Source organism: Panthera tigris, chromosome F2 (assembly GCF_018350195.1).
Source record: "Panthera tigris isolate Pti1 chromosome F2, P.tigris_Pti1_mat1.1, whole genome shotgun sequence".
In the NCBI taxonomy this organism is placed as follows: domain Eukaryota; kingdom Metazoa; phylum Chordata; class Mammalia; order Carnivora; family Felidae; genus Panthera; species Panthera tigris.
The window spans coordinates 46,215,350-46,229,206 of NC_056676.1; the positions used below are offsets into that span (position 1 = coordinate 46,215,350).

Here is a 13,857-nt window from a genome sequence, read left to right on the forward strand (position 1 = left end):
AGGTAACCTTATCCTAGTCCCTGCCCTCAAACAGAATGATTCCTGAATTCAGTTCTGGAGCTGGAGTTGAGACAAAGTTTACCTCTAGAACTCTTTCAGCAGTATCTGATGTTAGAATTTCGATTTGAATATTCCTTCCATCAGGCAGGAATATATCCAGAGCCGCTGTCTTGATTGTGATGCTAAATGTGTCCTGCAAGCAAAGGGAAATCACAGTGAGCCCCCCAAGTCCCTTCAATGGGGTACACGGAGCAGGAAAAGTCAGTAGCTTCCTCTATTTGGACCCTCAGGGCATACATTACCCAGAAACACACAGAGCTGACTGCAGAGATTTGGGGGATGGTGTTTTGATGGATGTGTTGGGGTGAGGAGGGGTGTGGAGGGGCCGAGACGAAGCAATGACATGCTGCTTGAATAATTTTCAAATAAACAACAAGGCATCCATTTTAGGAAAAAAAAAGCTTTTGATAAAATCATCCACCTGACCCTGGGGAATCTCAGATTTTAATTTTCACTTTGAATATTTCCAGGTATCCCTAAAAGTCCCATAAAAGTCTTCAGAATGGAGGTGCCTGGAGGGCTCAGTTGGTTAAGCGTCTGACTCTTGATTTCGGCTCAGGTCACGACCTCATGGTTTGTGGGTTCGAGCCTCGCATTGGGCTCTTCACTGACAGTGTGGAACCTGCTTGGAATTCTCTCTCTCTCCCTCTCTCTCTGCCCCTCCCTTGCTCACTCACTCTGTCTCAAAATAAACAAATAAACTTTAAAAAAATTTTTTTAAAAAAGTCTTCTGAATGAAGAAGCATGTCACTATCAGGTGAGTAAGCATCCACCTGAGGGCCAGCACTCCCAGCTCAGCCCTACTTTGCTAACATTTATGCATTCTGCAAGGGGATACCTATGTGCTAGAGACCACTGCAAATCTGGGGACCTGTGAAGTTCTTGAATGAAATGTTCTGGAATGTCAAGGACAGGCTAGAGACACTGGAAAGCCTTCAGAGTGGAGGAAAGTGTGAAGCTGGAGTTGATGTTCAGTGACCACAGAGCGGGGGACCCCAGGAGGAGGCACGGCCAGTGGCCGCTCAGCTGAGCCTCGCGGGGCAGTTGCATCTGGCAGAAGGCTGTTTTTAGCACCTCCCAAATGGGATGCTGTGGGTCCGCAGGACTGCCTCATCTCTGGGAGGCTGATTCAGGGCAGAGCCTCTCTCATCCCAACTCTACAACAGGATTAAACCCGAATGCACCAACACATTCACTGTAGGCAAGGAGCTCACTTCTCTCCTAGGCATTGAGAATGGCAGTGGTTACGTATTCTCCTGGGTGTGACAAGTGACAAGAGTCACTCAAATCATTTTCTGTGTCCTAAGCCTACTATACAAGTCAGAATATTAGTAATACAGAGGGGTGGAGGGTAATCTCTTCTTAGTGCCAAGACAATGTGCACCCAGCCTAGGTTACCGCCTTCCTGGTACCAGGCGGGGAGAGAAGAACCAAATGACCAATTGTAAGATTGTTTGCAGATCACAGAATTGGGCTCAGGCAAGCTGACCAAGTGGGACCTTTCCCCTCAACAGGCAACACCTCCCTTTTCCTCACCCTCCCTACATCCACAGATAACATTTCAGGTTTTACAGGCTCCTGGGAGACTCAGCACAACTGCATTGCCCAGGTACCTCAGCCGGCCAGCTACATTAGCGACAGGCTCATTTTTCTTAATTTTGTTATCAAAGGGCAAGCTTTGTCTTTAAATTTTAACGACCCACCTGCCTCCCCCGCCCGCCGCCGCCCACCATGTGTTATAATTACTAAGTTTCTATGATTCTGAATCTAAATACTTTAGAAGAGAAAATCTGCTATTTTCCAAATTCAAAGGGTTGCCCCCCCCATGTTTATGAATATCTACACATTTAGGCAGCATGTATACATAGTATATCATTTATGAATAAATATTCATATGTTTATTATGTACAAATATATTGATAACGCGTGATACTCATAATTGTGCTCTGTGCCAACGGCTTCACATAGGGTAACTCATCCAACTCTTGTAGCGATGCCTTGAGACAGATACGCGTATTAATCCCCCTTCGTCAGATGAGTAAAAGTTCACGAAGGTTAAGTAATTTGCCGGAGGACACTTTGCTAGGGAATGGCAGAGGCAGGATTCCAGACCAGCTCCACGTGACTCTAGGCCTGGGATCTAAATAAGGGACCCAAGAATTCCCAACAATAGGCCTCCCATCCAGCACTGCTATGGCGTCCCCTGAATGCCTGTGCTGAGACCCTCACCAGTGTGATGGGATGCACAGAAGGGGCCTTTGGGAAGTGATTAGAGCTGGACGAGGTTGTGTCCCTCGTGATGGAACTACTGCCCTTTTGAGAAGGGACAGCAGAGGGCCTGTTCTCTTTCCATGTGTACACAAAGAGGACGCAGATTTCTCATAGTTCCAGGAATTTCTATGAAGCCGCCCTGCATTTTATAATGTCCGATACAAATGGAATAACTCTAGCACTTTTTTGACTCTCAAAGTGTCCAAATTTGGATAAGTTACATGAGTACCATGTCGCCACCCTCTACACCAGCATGAGGTGCCATGGTATGCTGCCTCCCTCCGTATGCAATAGGTTTCTGTCTGTGTGACAGGAATTTGTCACTTTTCAAACAGTCCTGTGGCTCCTCCCTGTCAGAACTGGGCTCTGAGTCAGCAAACGCGGATCCTCTTACCGGGTTTTTCCTCCAAGAGTCTGGTGCCAGGACCGTCCGCTTCCCGGCATCCTTTGAGAATCACTCCAAGTTCTTCCACAAAATGTCAGAACGCCTGGTTTCCCTGCACCATAGCACAGGCCCTGAGCTCCCACACAACCTCAGGCCACACTTCGGTCACCTCTGCTTTCCAGGGGACCTTTGGAAGATTTCCCTAGTTCCCCTGTAGTCATGATAACTGATTGATGATGAAACACAGCAGGGTCCCCAAGGCTCCATATTTAGCTGAGATACAGGTAGTCAGGGGTAATGGGCTCCCCCAGAATTATTGCTGCAAATAGTCCCTTTCTAGGAACACCTTTGCTTAGATGTTGGTTCTTGTGTTCTGGGGCCTATAATCACAAACATCTCTTACCTCAGGGGAAAAACACTCACAAAATGAATGAAAAGAATTTTATTGCTTTTTGGTAAGATTCTAAAGGAAAGCCTAGCATTAATTTTTATTACCACACTGCAACTCCCAACTCAGACCAAACTGCAGACTGGTAAGATAGCTAAATTACATAAACAGCTAAAATGAAATAAATGCATACCTTTATTAAATTCCTCCACAAAAGTGAGAAAGATTGGATTGGGAGAGCAGGTCAGATTATAGATGGCCCTGAAGTCAGACACTTGAGGATTTTATTAAAAAGGCAGGGGCGCCTGGGTGGCTCAGTCGGTTAAGCGGCCGACTTCAGCTCAGGTCACGATCTCGCCATCCGTGAGTTCGAGCCCTGCGTCGGGCTCTGGGCTGATGGCTCAGAGCCTGGAGCCTGCTTCGGATTCTGTGTCTCCCTCTCTCGCTCTGCCCCTCCCCCGTTCATGCTCTGTCTCTCTCTGTCTCAAAAATAAATAAACGTTAAAAACAATTTTTTTTTAAAAGGCAAAAGGAAGGGGGCACCTGGGTGGCTAAGTCGGTTGAGCGTCCAACTTCGGCTCAGGTCGTGATCTCACAGTTCGTGAGTTTGAGCCCCACATTGGGCTCGCTGCTGTCAGCACAGAGCCTACTTCAGATCCTCTGTACCCCCCCACCCATCCCCTGCTTGTGTTCTCTCTCTCTCAAAAATAAATAAGCCTTTAAAAAAAAAAAGGCAGAAGAAAGCAGAAGGATGGAAACGGAGTGATGGAAAGATTTTGCCTGGTAGTGTGGTGAAAATGGGCAGGAAGAGAGACTGGAGGGTAGGGGACACTCAAGAGTTGGCCGCAGTAATCTGCTCACAGGTACCAAGGGACTTGGCTGGAGCCTGTGAAGAAATGGGTTCCAAGCCCAGCGGCTACACCTGCCCCATGTGACCTTATGTAAACCTGGAGAGGCTATTTGCCCCCTGTATTCCTCATTCCTTCTGCTCTAAAATAAGGGCGGTAATAGTGCCCGCCTCACAGGGCTGCGGTCAAGATTCAAGGAAGCAACATGCGGAAGTTGGAATGGCACTCGCTGCAAACCACTCAAATGGCAGCTGTGTTGTTCTGTTATTGTTAGAAGAAATGAGGAGGGAGTTACGTACCTTTGATTAGAAGCAGTGCCAACAGATAAGATATAAAGGATTCAAGAAAATACTCAGGAAGATATTTTAACATTCACATCGAAGCAAGGAACGTCTGAGTTGTGTCAATTATACATCTTACACAATCTCTTGACTCTATCTACTTTTCTTCTCCGCTGCCAGCCCCTTAGACCCAACTCACACCTCTTCTCCCTCGGCTCCTGTGATGGCCTCCTCGCTTCCATTCTTACCCTACTACAAAGCACTCGCCACATGGAGCCAGAGAGATATTTTAAAATGCAAATCTAAAAATGTCCTTCCCTCGCCTAAAACGCTCCAACGTCCTTACGTTGTTCACAGAGGGCGGCTATGCTCGCCACTATACGACCCACGCTGGCCTTACGCTGCCCACAGGACACTCCAGGGAAAAAACACAATTTCTCTCTACTCACACCGCTTCTGACACTATCTGGAGTTAGGACAGACCCCACAGGTTAAGGGCTCCGTGCCACAAGACTTCCTCTCCCCAGTTTCAGGTGGCAGTCGCAAATCTAGGCCTCCCACACTTCTGGCCAACTGGCTAGAAATCAGGAGTGCCCACAACACCCTCCTCAGGATTGGTAGTTTTCTAGAATGGCTCACAGAACGCAGGAAAGCTCCTTCTACCTACTATTGCCCACTTATTAGAAAGGAAACGACCCACAACCAGCCAAATGGAGGAGGTGCCTAGGGCAAGGTATGTGGAAAGGAGCACAGAGCTTCCATGCCCTTTCCAGGCACACCGAGCATGTTCACCAGCTCCAAAGCTCTCTAAACCCCACAGTTTAGGGACTTTTATGGAGACTTTATCACATAGGCTTTATCATGTGTGATTATTAACTCAATTTCCCTGAGCTTCTCCCCTGTAGACCAGGGGTGGGGCTGGAAATGCCAACCCTGTAACTATGCTTTCCACCAATCCCCATCTTGAAGCTACCTAGGAGCCCCCAGCCACCAGTCTTCTCATTAGCACGCAACAAGACACAGTGATCTTTCCAGAGATTCTAGAGGCTTATAATATCGGAAGCTTTGTGTAAGGCTCTCCGATTACCCCCAACACTCAAGAAATTACAAAGGTTTTGGGACGCCTAGGTGGCTCAGTCGATTAAGCGTCTGACTCTTGATTTTGGCTCAGGTCATGATCTCATGGTTTGTGAGATCAAGCCCCACGTCGGGCTCTGTGATGTCAGCACACTGGGAAGATGAATCCCCATAATATTTGGCTTTGAAAACCATAGGGGCCTAACTTCACGAGTTCTTATCACTCGTGGGGCTTTTAACACTTGAAACTTTACAAATCAGCGGGCTTGGCTCTGGGGGAGCCAGAGGATGATGGAAACTAAATCCTGGCCCTTAAAGAAACAGCATAATATACTGCCCTGCTGAGATACAGCACAGAAGCAGTGTTTGAAAAACACCTGGGTGTACGGGAGAGAGATGTGTTTGTTAATCTTCGTGCCTGCGCTGGAGGGGCCTTTGGGAGACTTGTCCAAGAAACAAAGAGGCTGGCAGGCACCATTTCCCTTCCCTCTCCCCCAGCCAAGATACACAGATACCTGCAGGAATAAGCTCAGCACAAATACTCTCTACCTAGCTTACTAGCAGCGTGCCTCCCCACATTCTCCTGCAGACCTGCCCCCTCCACCCTGACCTCCTCCTGAAGCAGACCAGCACAAACTAACACTGTGCACCCCATCCCCGTGTTCTCCTGTAGACTCACACTTTCCAGTACACTCTCAGTAGTCCATTCCAAGGGGCACACCAAGCATGGCAGTGTGCAACCACCCCTGACAAGGGTCAGCACCATCTCAATTTGACCCTCCCCCCCCCCAAGTTGCACTGCAGTCCCAGCAGCGCAATGGTGGCAGACAACGGGCCCTGACTGCAGATCCTGCCCACCAATGAAAGCTCTCAGGGGACAATCGCAGGGAGAATGCTCTGCAGTCTCGTGCCACCACAGCTCTGGCAAGTGCTTGGCCTGAGCCAACTGAAGCCCAAGGCGACCCCAGACTGGCCCAGTAACAACACAGAGATCAAACCCTGCCCACAACAGGCAAAGAGAGCCATTACAGACAACTGTACTGAAGGCTAACGTGGCTCAGCCACAACAGTAGGGTGCACATCACACACAAGAGATATCCCTGACACACGAGGTTCAGGTGAACAGGGAACATTGCACTGCAGAGCACTACAGGACCTCTTCTTCATAATGTCACTACTTTCGAGAGCAGATGTAGTTGACTTTCTGAACACACGGAAACAGGCCCAGAGAGTTCATAAAATGAAGAGACAGAGGGAAATGTCCCGAATGAAACAGACAAGGACAAAATCACATCCAGAGAGCTAAAAGAAATAGAGGTAAGTAAAATGCCTGGTAGCAAATTTAAAGTAATGGTCCTAACGATACTCAATGGATGTGAGAAAAGCATGGAGGACCACAGTAAGACCCTTGACAAAGAGTGAGAAAATGTACAAAAGAACCAACCAGAGAAGAACAACTCAGTAACTGAAATTAAAAACACTCTAGAGGAAATAAACAGTAGACTAGAGGAAGCAAAAGAATGGATCAGTGACCTGGAGGACAGAGTAATGGAAAGCAATCAAGCTGAACAGGAAAGAGAGAAAATATAATAAAAAATGAAAATAGATTAAGTGAACTCAGCATATCATCAAGCATAATAACATTCGCATTATAGGGATCCCAGAAGGAGGAGAGAGTAAAAAGGGGCAGAAAAATTATTTGAAGAAATAATAGCTGAAAACTTCCCAAATATGGGGAAGGAAACAGACATCCAGATGCGGAGGCACAGAGAGCCCCCAACAAAAATCAACCCAAGGAGGTCCACACCAAGACACGTAGTAATTAAAATTAAAAAGTAGTGATAAAGAGAGAATTTTAAAGGCAGCAAAAGAAGAGAAGATAGTTACATAAAAGGGAAACCCCATAAAGCTATCAGCTGATTTTTCAGCAGAAACTTTACAGGCCAGAAGGGAGTGGCATAATGTATTATTAGTGCTGAAATGGAAAAATCTGCAACCAAGAATACTCTGTCTAGCAAGGCTATCATTTAGAATAGAAGAAGAGAGAGTTTTTCAGACAAGCAAAAGTTAAAGGAATTCATGACCATTACACCAGCCTGAAAAGAAATGTTAAAGTGGACTCTTTGAGTGGAAACAGAAGACCACAAGCAGAAATGATAAAACTAGGAAGCACAAAAGCAGTAAAACCAACTATATTTATAAAAATAAGTCAATGGATTCATAAACTAAAAGCATGTGAAATATGACACCATATACCTAAAATGTGGGAGACAGAGGAGTAACAATTTAGTGCTTTTAGAATGGGTTCAAACTTAAACAACCATTAATTTAACATAGACTACTACATGTGTAAGATGTTATATAGGAACATAATGGTAACCACAATTTAAAAGCTAGTAATAGGCAAAAAATAAAGAAAAAGGAGGCCAAGTATATCACTAAAGAAGGTCAGTAAACTAGGAGAAACTAAGAGAAGAAAGAACAGAGAAGAACTACAAAAACAACCATAACACAAGTAACAAAATAGCAGTCAGTATATAGCTATCAATAATGACTTTGAATGTAAATGGATTAAATGCTCCAATCAAAAGACTCAGAATGATAGAATGGATAAAAAAAATAAGACCCATCTATGCTGCCTATAAGAGACTCATTTCAGACCTAAAGACACGTACAGATTGAAAATGAAGGGACAGGGGCGCCTGGGTGGCTCAGTCGGTTGGGCAGCTGACTTCGGCTCGGGTCATGATCTCGTGGTCCGTGAGTTCGAGCCCCGCGTCGGGCTCTGTGCTGACGGCTCAGAGTCTGGAGCCTGTTTCGGATTCTGTGTCTCCCTCTCTCTGACCCTCCCCCGTTCATGCTCTGTCTCTCTCTGTCTCAAAAATAAATAAACGTTAAAAAAAATTAAAAAAAAAAAAGAAAATGAAGGGACAGAGATACATTATCATGCAAATGGAAGTGAAAAGAAAGCTGGGGTAACAATACTTATACGAGACAAAACAAATTAAAACAAAGACTGTAACAAGAGACAAAGAAGGACACTACGTAATCATCAAGAGAACAACAAGAAGATATAACAAGTGTAAATACTTATGCCCCCAACATGAAAACACCCAAATACATAAAGTAGCTAATAACAAACATAAAGGAAGTAATTGATAGTAATACAATAATAGTATTGTATATAGAGGACTTTCATACTCTATTTACATGAATTGATAGGATTATGTAAACAGAAAATCAATAAGGAAACAGTGCCTTTGAATGACACATTGGATCCAATGGATCTAGCAGATATATTCAGAATATTCCATCCTAAAACAGCAGAATACACATTGTTTTCAAGTGCACATGGAACATTCTCTAGAATAGGTGACATGTTAGGCCACAAAAGAGGTCGCAACAAATTCAAAATGATCAAAGTCATACCATGCATCTTTTCCAACCACAATCCTGTGAAACTAGAAACCAACCACAAGAAAAAATCTGAAAAGAATACAAATACATGGAGACTAAATAACATGCTACTAAACAATGAGTGGTTCAACCAGGAAATCAAAGATGAAAACAAAAAATACATGGAGACAAATGAAAATGAAAATTCAATAGTCCAAAATCTTTGGGATACAGAAAAAGCTGTTCTAAGAGGAAAGTTTATAGCCATACAGGTCTCCCTCAAGAAACAAGAAAAATCTCAATAAACAACCTAACCATTACACCTAAAGGGTCTAGAAAAAGAAGAACAAAACCCAAAACCCGAAAGCAGTGGAAGAAAGGAAGTAATAAAGTTTACAGCAGAAATAAATGAAATGGAAACTTAAAAAAAAAAAAGAAAAGATCAATGAAACCAGAAGCTGGTTCTTTCAAAGATCAATAAAATTGATAAATCTTTAGCCAGACTCAGAGAGAGAAGACAGACTCAAAATCAGAAATGAAATAGGAAAAATAACCAACATCACAGAAATACAAAGAATTATAAGAGAATAGTAGGAAAAATCATATGCCAACAAATTTGACAACCTAGAAGAAATAGATAAATTGCTAGAAACATATAACTTCCCAAAACTGAATCAGGAAGAAAGAAAATTTGAACAGACTGATTACCATTAATGAAACTGAATCAGTAAACAAACCAGCAAACAAAAAAAAAGCCCTCCCCCAAACCAAAAATCCAGGGCCAGATGACTTCACTTGATCTTAGCCAAAAGGCCGAGAAGCAATTGGGCCAGATGACTTCATAGACAAATTCTGCCAAATAGTTAAAGAAGAGTTAATATCTATTCTTCTCAAACTAATCCAAAAAATAGAAGAGGAAGGAAAGCTTCCAGCTTCATTCAATGAGGCCAGCATTACCCTGATACTAAAACCAGATAAAGACTCCACTAAAAAAGAAAACAATATCCCTGACGAACACAGAGGCAAAAAATCCTCAACAAAATATTAGCAAACCAAATTCAACAATACATTAAAAAAAAAATCATTCATCACAGTCAAGTGGAATTTATTCCTGGGACGCAAGGGTGGTTCAATATTAGCAAATCATCCAATGTGATACATTACATCAATAAGAGGGTAAAAAAAATGATCGTTTCAACAGGTGCATAAAAGGCATTTGACAAAGTACAACACCCATGCATGATAAAAACTCTCAACAAAGTAGGTTTAGAGGAAACACACCTCAACATAATAAAGACCACATAAGAAAAACCCATAGCAAACATCATACTCAATGGTGAAAAACTGAGAGCTTTTCCTCTAAGATCAGAAACAAAACAAGGATGTACACTATTGTTTAACATAGTACTGTAAGTCCTAGTTACAGCAATCACACAAGCGGAAGGAATAAAAGGCATCCAAATTGGTAAGGAAGAAGTAAAACTTTGACTATTTGTAGATGACACATTGCTAAACAGAGGAAACCCAAAAGACTCCATGAAAAAACTACCCAAACTGACAAATTTTCAGCAAGGTCACAGGATACGAGATCAATATACAGAAATCCACTCTATTTCTATACGCTAATAATGAAGTAGCTGAAAGAGAAATGAAGAAAGCAGTTCCATTGACAACTGCACCAAAAAAATAACAAAATACCAAGGAATAAATTTAACCAAGGAAGTGAAAGACCTATATTCTGAAAACTATAAAACACTGATGAAAGAAGTTGAAGATGACACAAATGGAAAGATATTCCATGCTCATGTATTGAAAGAACAAATACTGTTAAAATGTCCATACTACCCAAAGTAATATACTGATTTAATGTAACCCCTATCAAAATACTGACAGCATTTTTCACAGAACTAGAACAAAAATCCTAAAATTTCTTTTTTTTCAAAAATTTTTAAATGTTTATTTATTTTTGAGAGACAGAGCACGAGCAGGGGAGGGGCAGAGAGAGAGGGAGACACAGAATCCAAAGCAGGCTCCATCCAGGCTCTGAGCTGTCAGCACTGAGTCCAACGCGGGGCTCAAACTCATGAGCTGTGAGATCATGACCTGAGCCGAAGATGGACGCTTAACAGACTGAGCCACCCAGGTGCCTCCAAAATCCTAAAATTTCTATGGAACCACAAAAGACCCCAAATAGCCAAAACTATCCGGAGAAAGAACAAAGTTGGAGATATCACTATTCCAGATTTCAAGATATACTATAAAGCTGTAGTAATCAAAACAGTACAATATTGGCCCCAAAACAGACACACAGATCAAAGGAATGCACTAAACAGCCCAGAAAATAAAACCACAATTATACGGTCAATAATCTTTAACAAAAGAGGCAAGAATATGTAATGGAAAAAAAGTCTCTTTAACAAATGGTTTTGGGAAAACTGGAAAGCTACATGTAAAAGAATGAAGTTGGACCACACACAAAAATAAACTCAAAATGGATTAAGGACCTAAATATGAGACCTGAAACCATAAAAATATACATATACACAAAATACACAAAAATGTCATTGGTATTTTGATAGGGATTACATTAAATCTATAGATTGCTTCAGGTAGTATGGATATTTTAACAATTTATTGTCTTCCAGTACATGAACACGGACTATCCTTGTATTTGTTTATGACGTCTTTAGTATCTTTCACCAGTGTTTTATAGTTTTCAAAGCACAGGTCTTTCACCTCCTTAGTTAAGTTTATTCCTAGGTATTTGATTACGTTTTGGTTCAAGGACCACCCAACTCTTTGCCATTGGTTAGAATCAGACACACCGGTAGCCACTGGCCCACAATCTCCCTCCTTTTCTCCAACATGTTCTACCAGTTGCCTCAGCCAACAGGGTTCGGATTCACACTCTCCTTCAACTTCTCCACTTTCCGCAAGACTCTAACCACATTTACCTCCTTCCTCATTCCCACCGGTTGACCTCACCTTCTACAAGTCATAGAAGAAACATCAAGAGGGGACTCACTCTACTTCTAATCACACACCTCGGACTGTACCTGTAGTCATGCCCAGTGTCTCTCCTTGCCTCACATTCAGTGTGAGAGGTGTCCTTCCTCTGCTCAAGCCCAGTCTGTGCTGGGTCCTCCTTCCTTTAGTACTTTGTGCCATTCATTATTGAGGCCAACCCCACCCACTCCCATTTTCAAACTCCTTCTCTAGTGGTTACTCCCCACTAGCAGGCAAACCTACTCAAGTCTCTTTGATCTTTTTTTTTTTTTTCTCATCTATTTATTTTAGAGAGAGAGAGCATGTGAGTGGGGGAGAGGAGCAGAGGGAAAGAGAGAAAGAATCTTAAGCAGGTTCCACACTCAGCACAGAGCCCAACTTGGCCTCTACCCCACAACTGTGGGATCATGACCTGAACCGAAATCAAGAGTTGGACATTCAACTGACTGGGCCACCGCCCAGGCACCCCATGTCCCTGTCATCTTAAACAGAAACACAGAGACTCTGGGTGGATCACCACCAAGAAAAAAAAAAAGGGGGGGGGGTTCCCATGGGAGAAATATCTCTTTTCAGCACTTCCATGGGCTTTGAAAGAGTCATATGTTTAAAGAAAACTAAGTATTTTTTTTTCTTTTACATGATGCCATTTTAACTCCAGGAAAAATAAGAGTTTTCAAGAAAGTAAAAGTAATCATGAACATTACTTGTTCAGTAGTAAGAAATCTGTACATGTTATAGGGATCAAAATGCTAAGAATTTAATTTTTTTAAAGAGTTTCATAACAAAATTGGGGTGAAGGAAATGGAAGAAGGTGATATAAGAAAGCGGCAATCCTCACCCTCCATCACAGTCAGCAGATTATGTCTACAAGTTGAAGAACAAGAGAAAGTTAGAGATGTATCTCATTAACCCCCAGGTTTTTAAATACCTGAAGAAAAACTAAAAGATTTGAAAGTCACCGCTTCTGAAGAGCAGGAGAAGCTTATGTTCTTCTAATCTGTTTTAGTGCCATTTTACTTTGGAAACCACAAGCACATTTTGCTTTGATTAAAGAAAAATGAACATGTTATGACAATATGGCAAAGAGGAGAAACAATGGCAGTAAGAAACCTTCATATTATGAGATACAAGCAAGTGCACAACAGGTGACACGTTTTAGATTCGGAGCGGTGACCAAGAGGAATTTGGCTCTCTTTGGGGTATTTGAATTTTGCCAGAACATATATAATTAATAAAATGTAAGAGCAATACAAAAACACAATCAGAGGGGGAAAGGCCAACTTCGTGGATTTGGGATGTAAAAAATAAAACCTTACCTAGGCTGTCATCTTGATCTAGGGTGGATCAGGAATCAAAATACACAGTTCATGGTGCAAAATCAAATGCACTTGTCTTTAAGAAACGTCGCAATCCTCTAATATCGTGGGCTCCCTCAACACCCTTCAAAACCCTTTCTAATTCTTTTCAAATTGAATTTAACAACTTGTGAATTTTTTGAATTTTTCCAAGAAGATCCATCAGTGTGTTTTATTGGTATTCTGCTCTGAGGCAGAATAATGGTAGCCATGGTCCTTATTCCTGAGGTTTCTTACCCAAGAAAATCCACATTGGGATTGCCAAGCTCTTACTTTCCATCACACTTAATAATGGGCTATAATCGTTGCACTGTAAGGGAAACATTCTTAAGAGGAAATGGGGGAAGAGTCACTTCCCCGGTCCCCCCGAACAAAGCCAGAGTGATCTAAACTTCCTGAGTAAGTTGCCCCTAACTTCCAAGGCACACAACGCTACTCCAGATACCTTCTCTGTCTTCTTTTTCTCACACATGTTGTCCACACAAGGCCATAGAACACTGCAGTTTAAGAATCAGGAACATAAAAATGTCTTTAGTCTAAAGACTTCAATTTTGCCTTTTCAAAATTGCCTTGATCTCCAAGGCGACCACAGGGCAAAAACAGAAAACAGAGGAAGTCAGGGGAGTCCAGACACACAAAACAAGAGGGACATGGTTAGGGGCAGGGCTGGGCAGGCTACCGCCACTCTAGAAATTTCTCATAACACCAATAGAGCAGGGGCTCTGGATCCAGCTTCCCTGGGTTCAGATCCCAGTTCCTTCACTTCTGAGATATGTGCCCTTGGCCAAGT

General features: G+C 42.7%; 2 protein-coding genes across 5 annotated transcripts in view; one reads left to right on the top strand and one right to left on the bottom strand.

Moving 5' to 3' along the window:
- The window catches only part of LOC122234841 (translation initiation factor IF-2-like), a 73,744-nt gene that overhangs the window by 47,570 nt on the left and 12,317 nt on the right, over positions 1-13,857 (top strand). Inside the window, exon 4 of one of the 3 annotated variants that reach the window (XM_042972605.1) lies at positions 531-600. The exons of the other annotated variants lie outside the window; for them this stretch is intronic. The gene's annotated coding sequence lies outside the window, so the exon portion shown is untranslated. Of the gene's footprint in view, positions 1-530; positions 601-13,857 lie in introns of those variants that run through there. 3 annotated transcript variants of the gene reach the window in all.
- SNX31 (sorting nexin 31) overlaps positions 1-13,857 on the bottom strand; it is a 68,685-nt gene that overhangs the window by 36,480 nt on the left and 18,348 nt on the right. For both annotated transcript variants that reach the window (XM_007073309.3, XM_042972597.1), the window contains one exon: positions 83-193. In XM_007073309.3, coding sequence (XP_007073371.1) covers positions 83-193 — 111 coding nt within the window. The remainder of the gene's footprint in view (positions 1-82; positions 194-13,857) is intronic.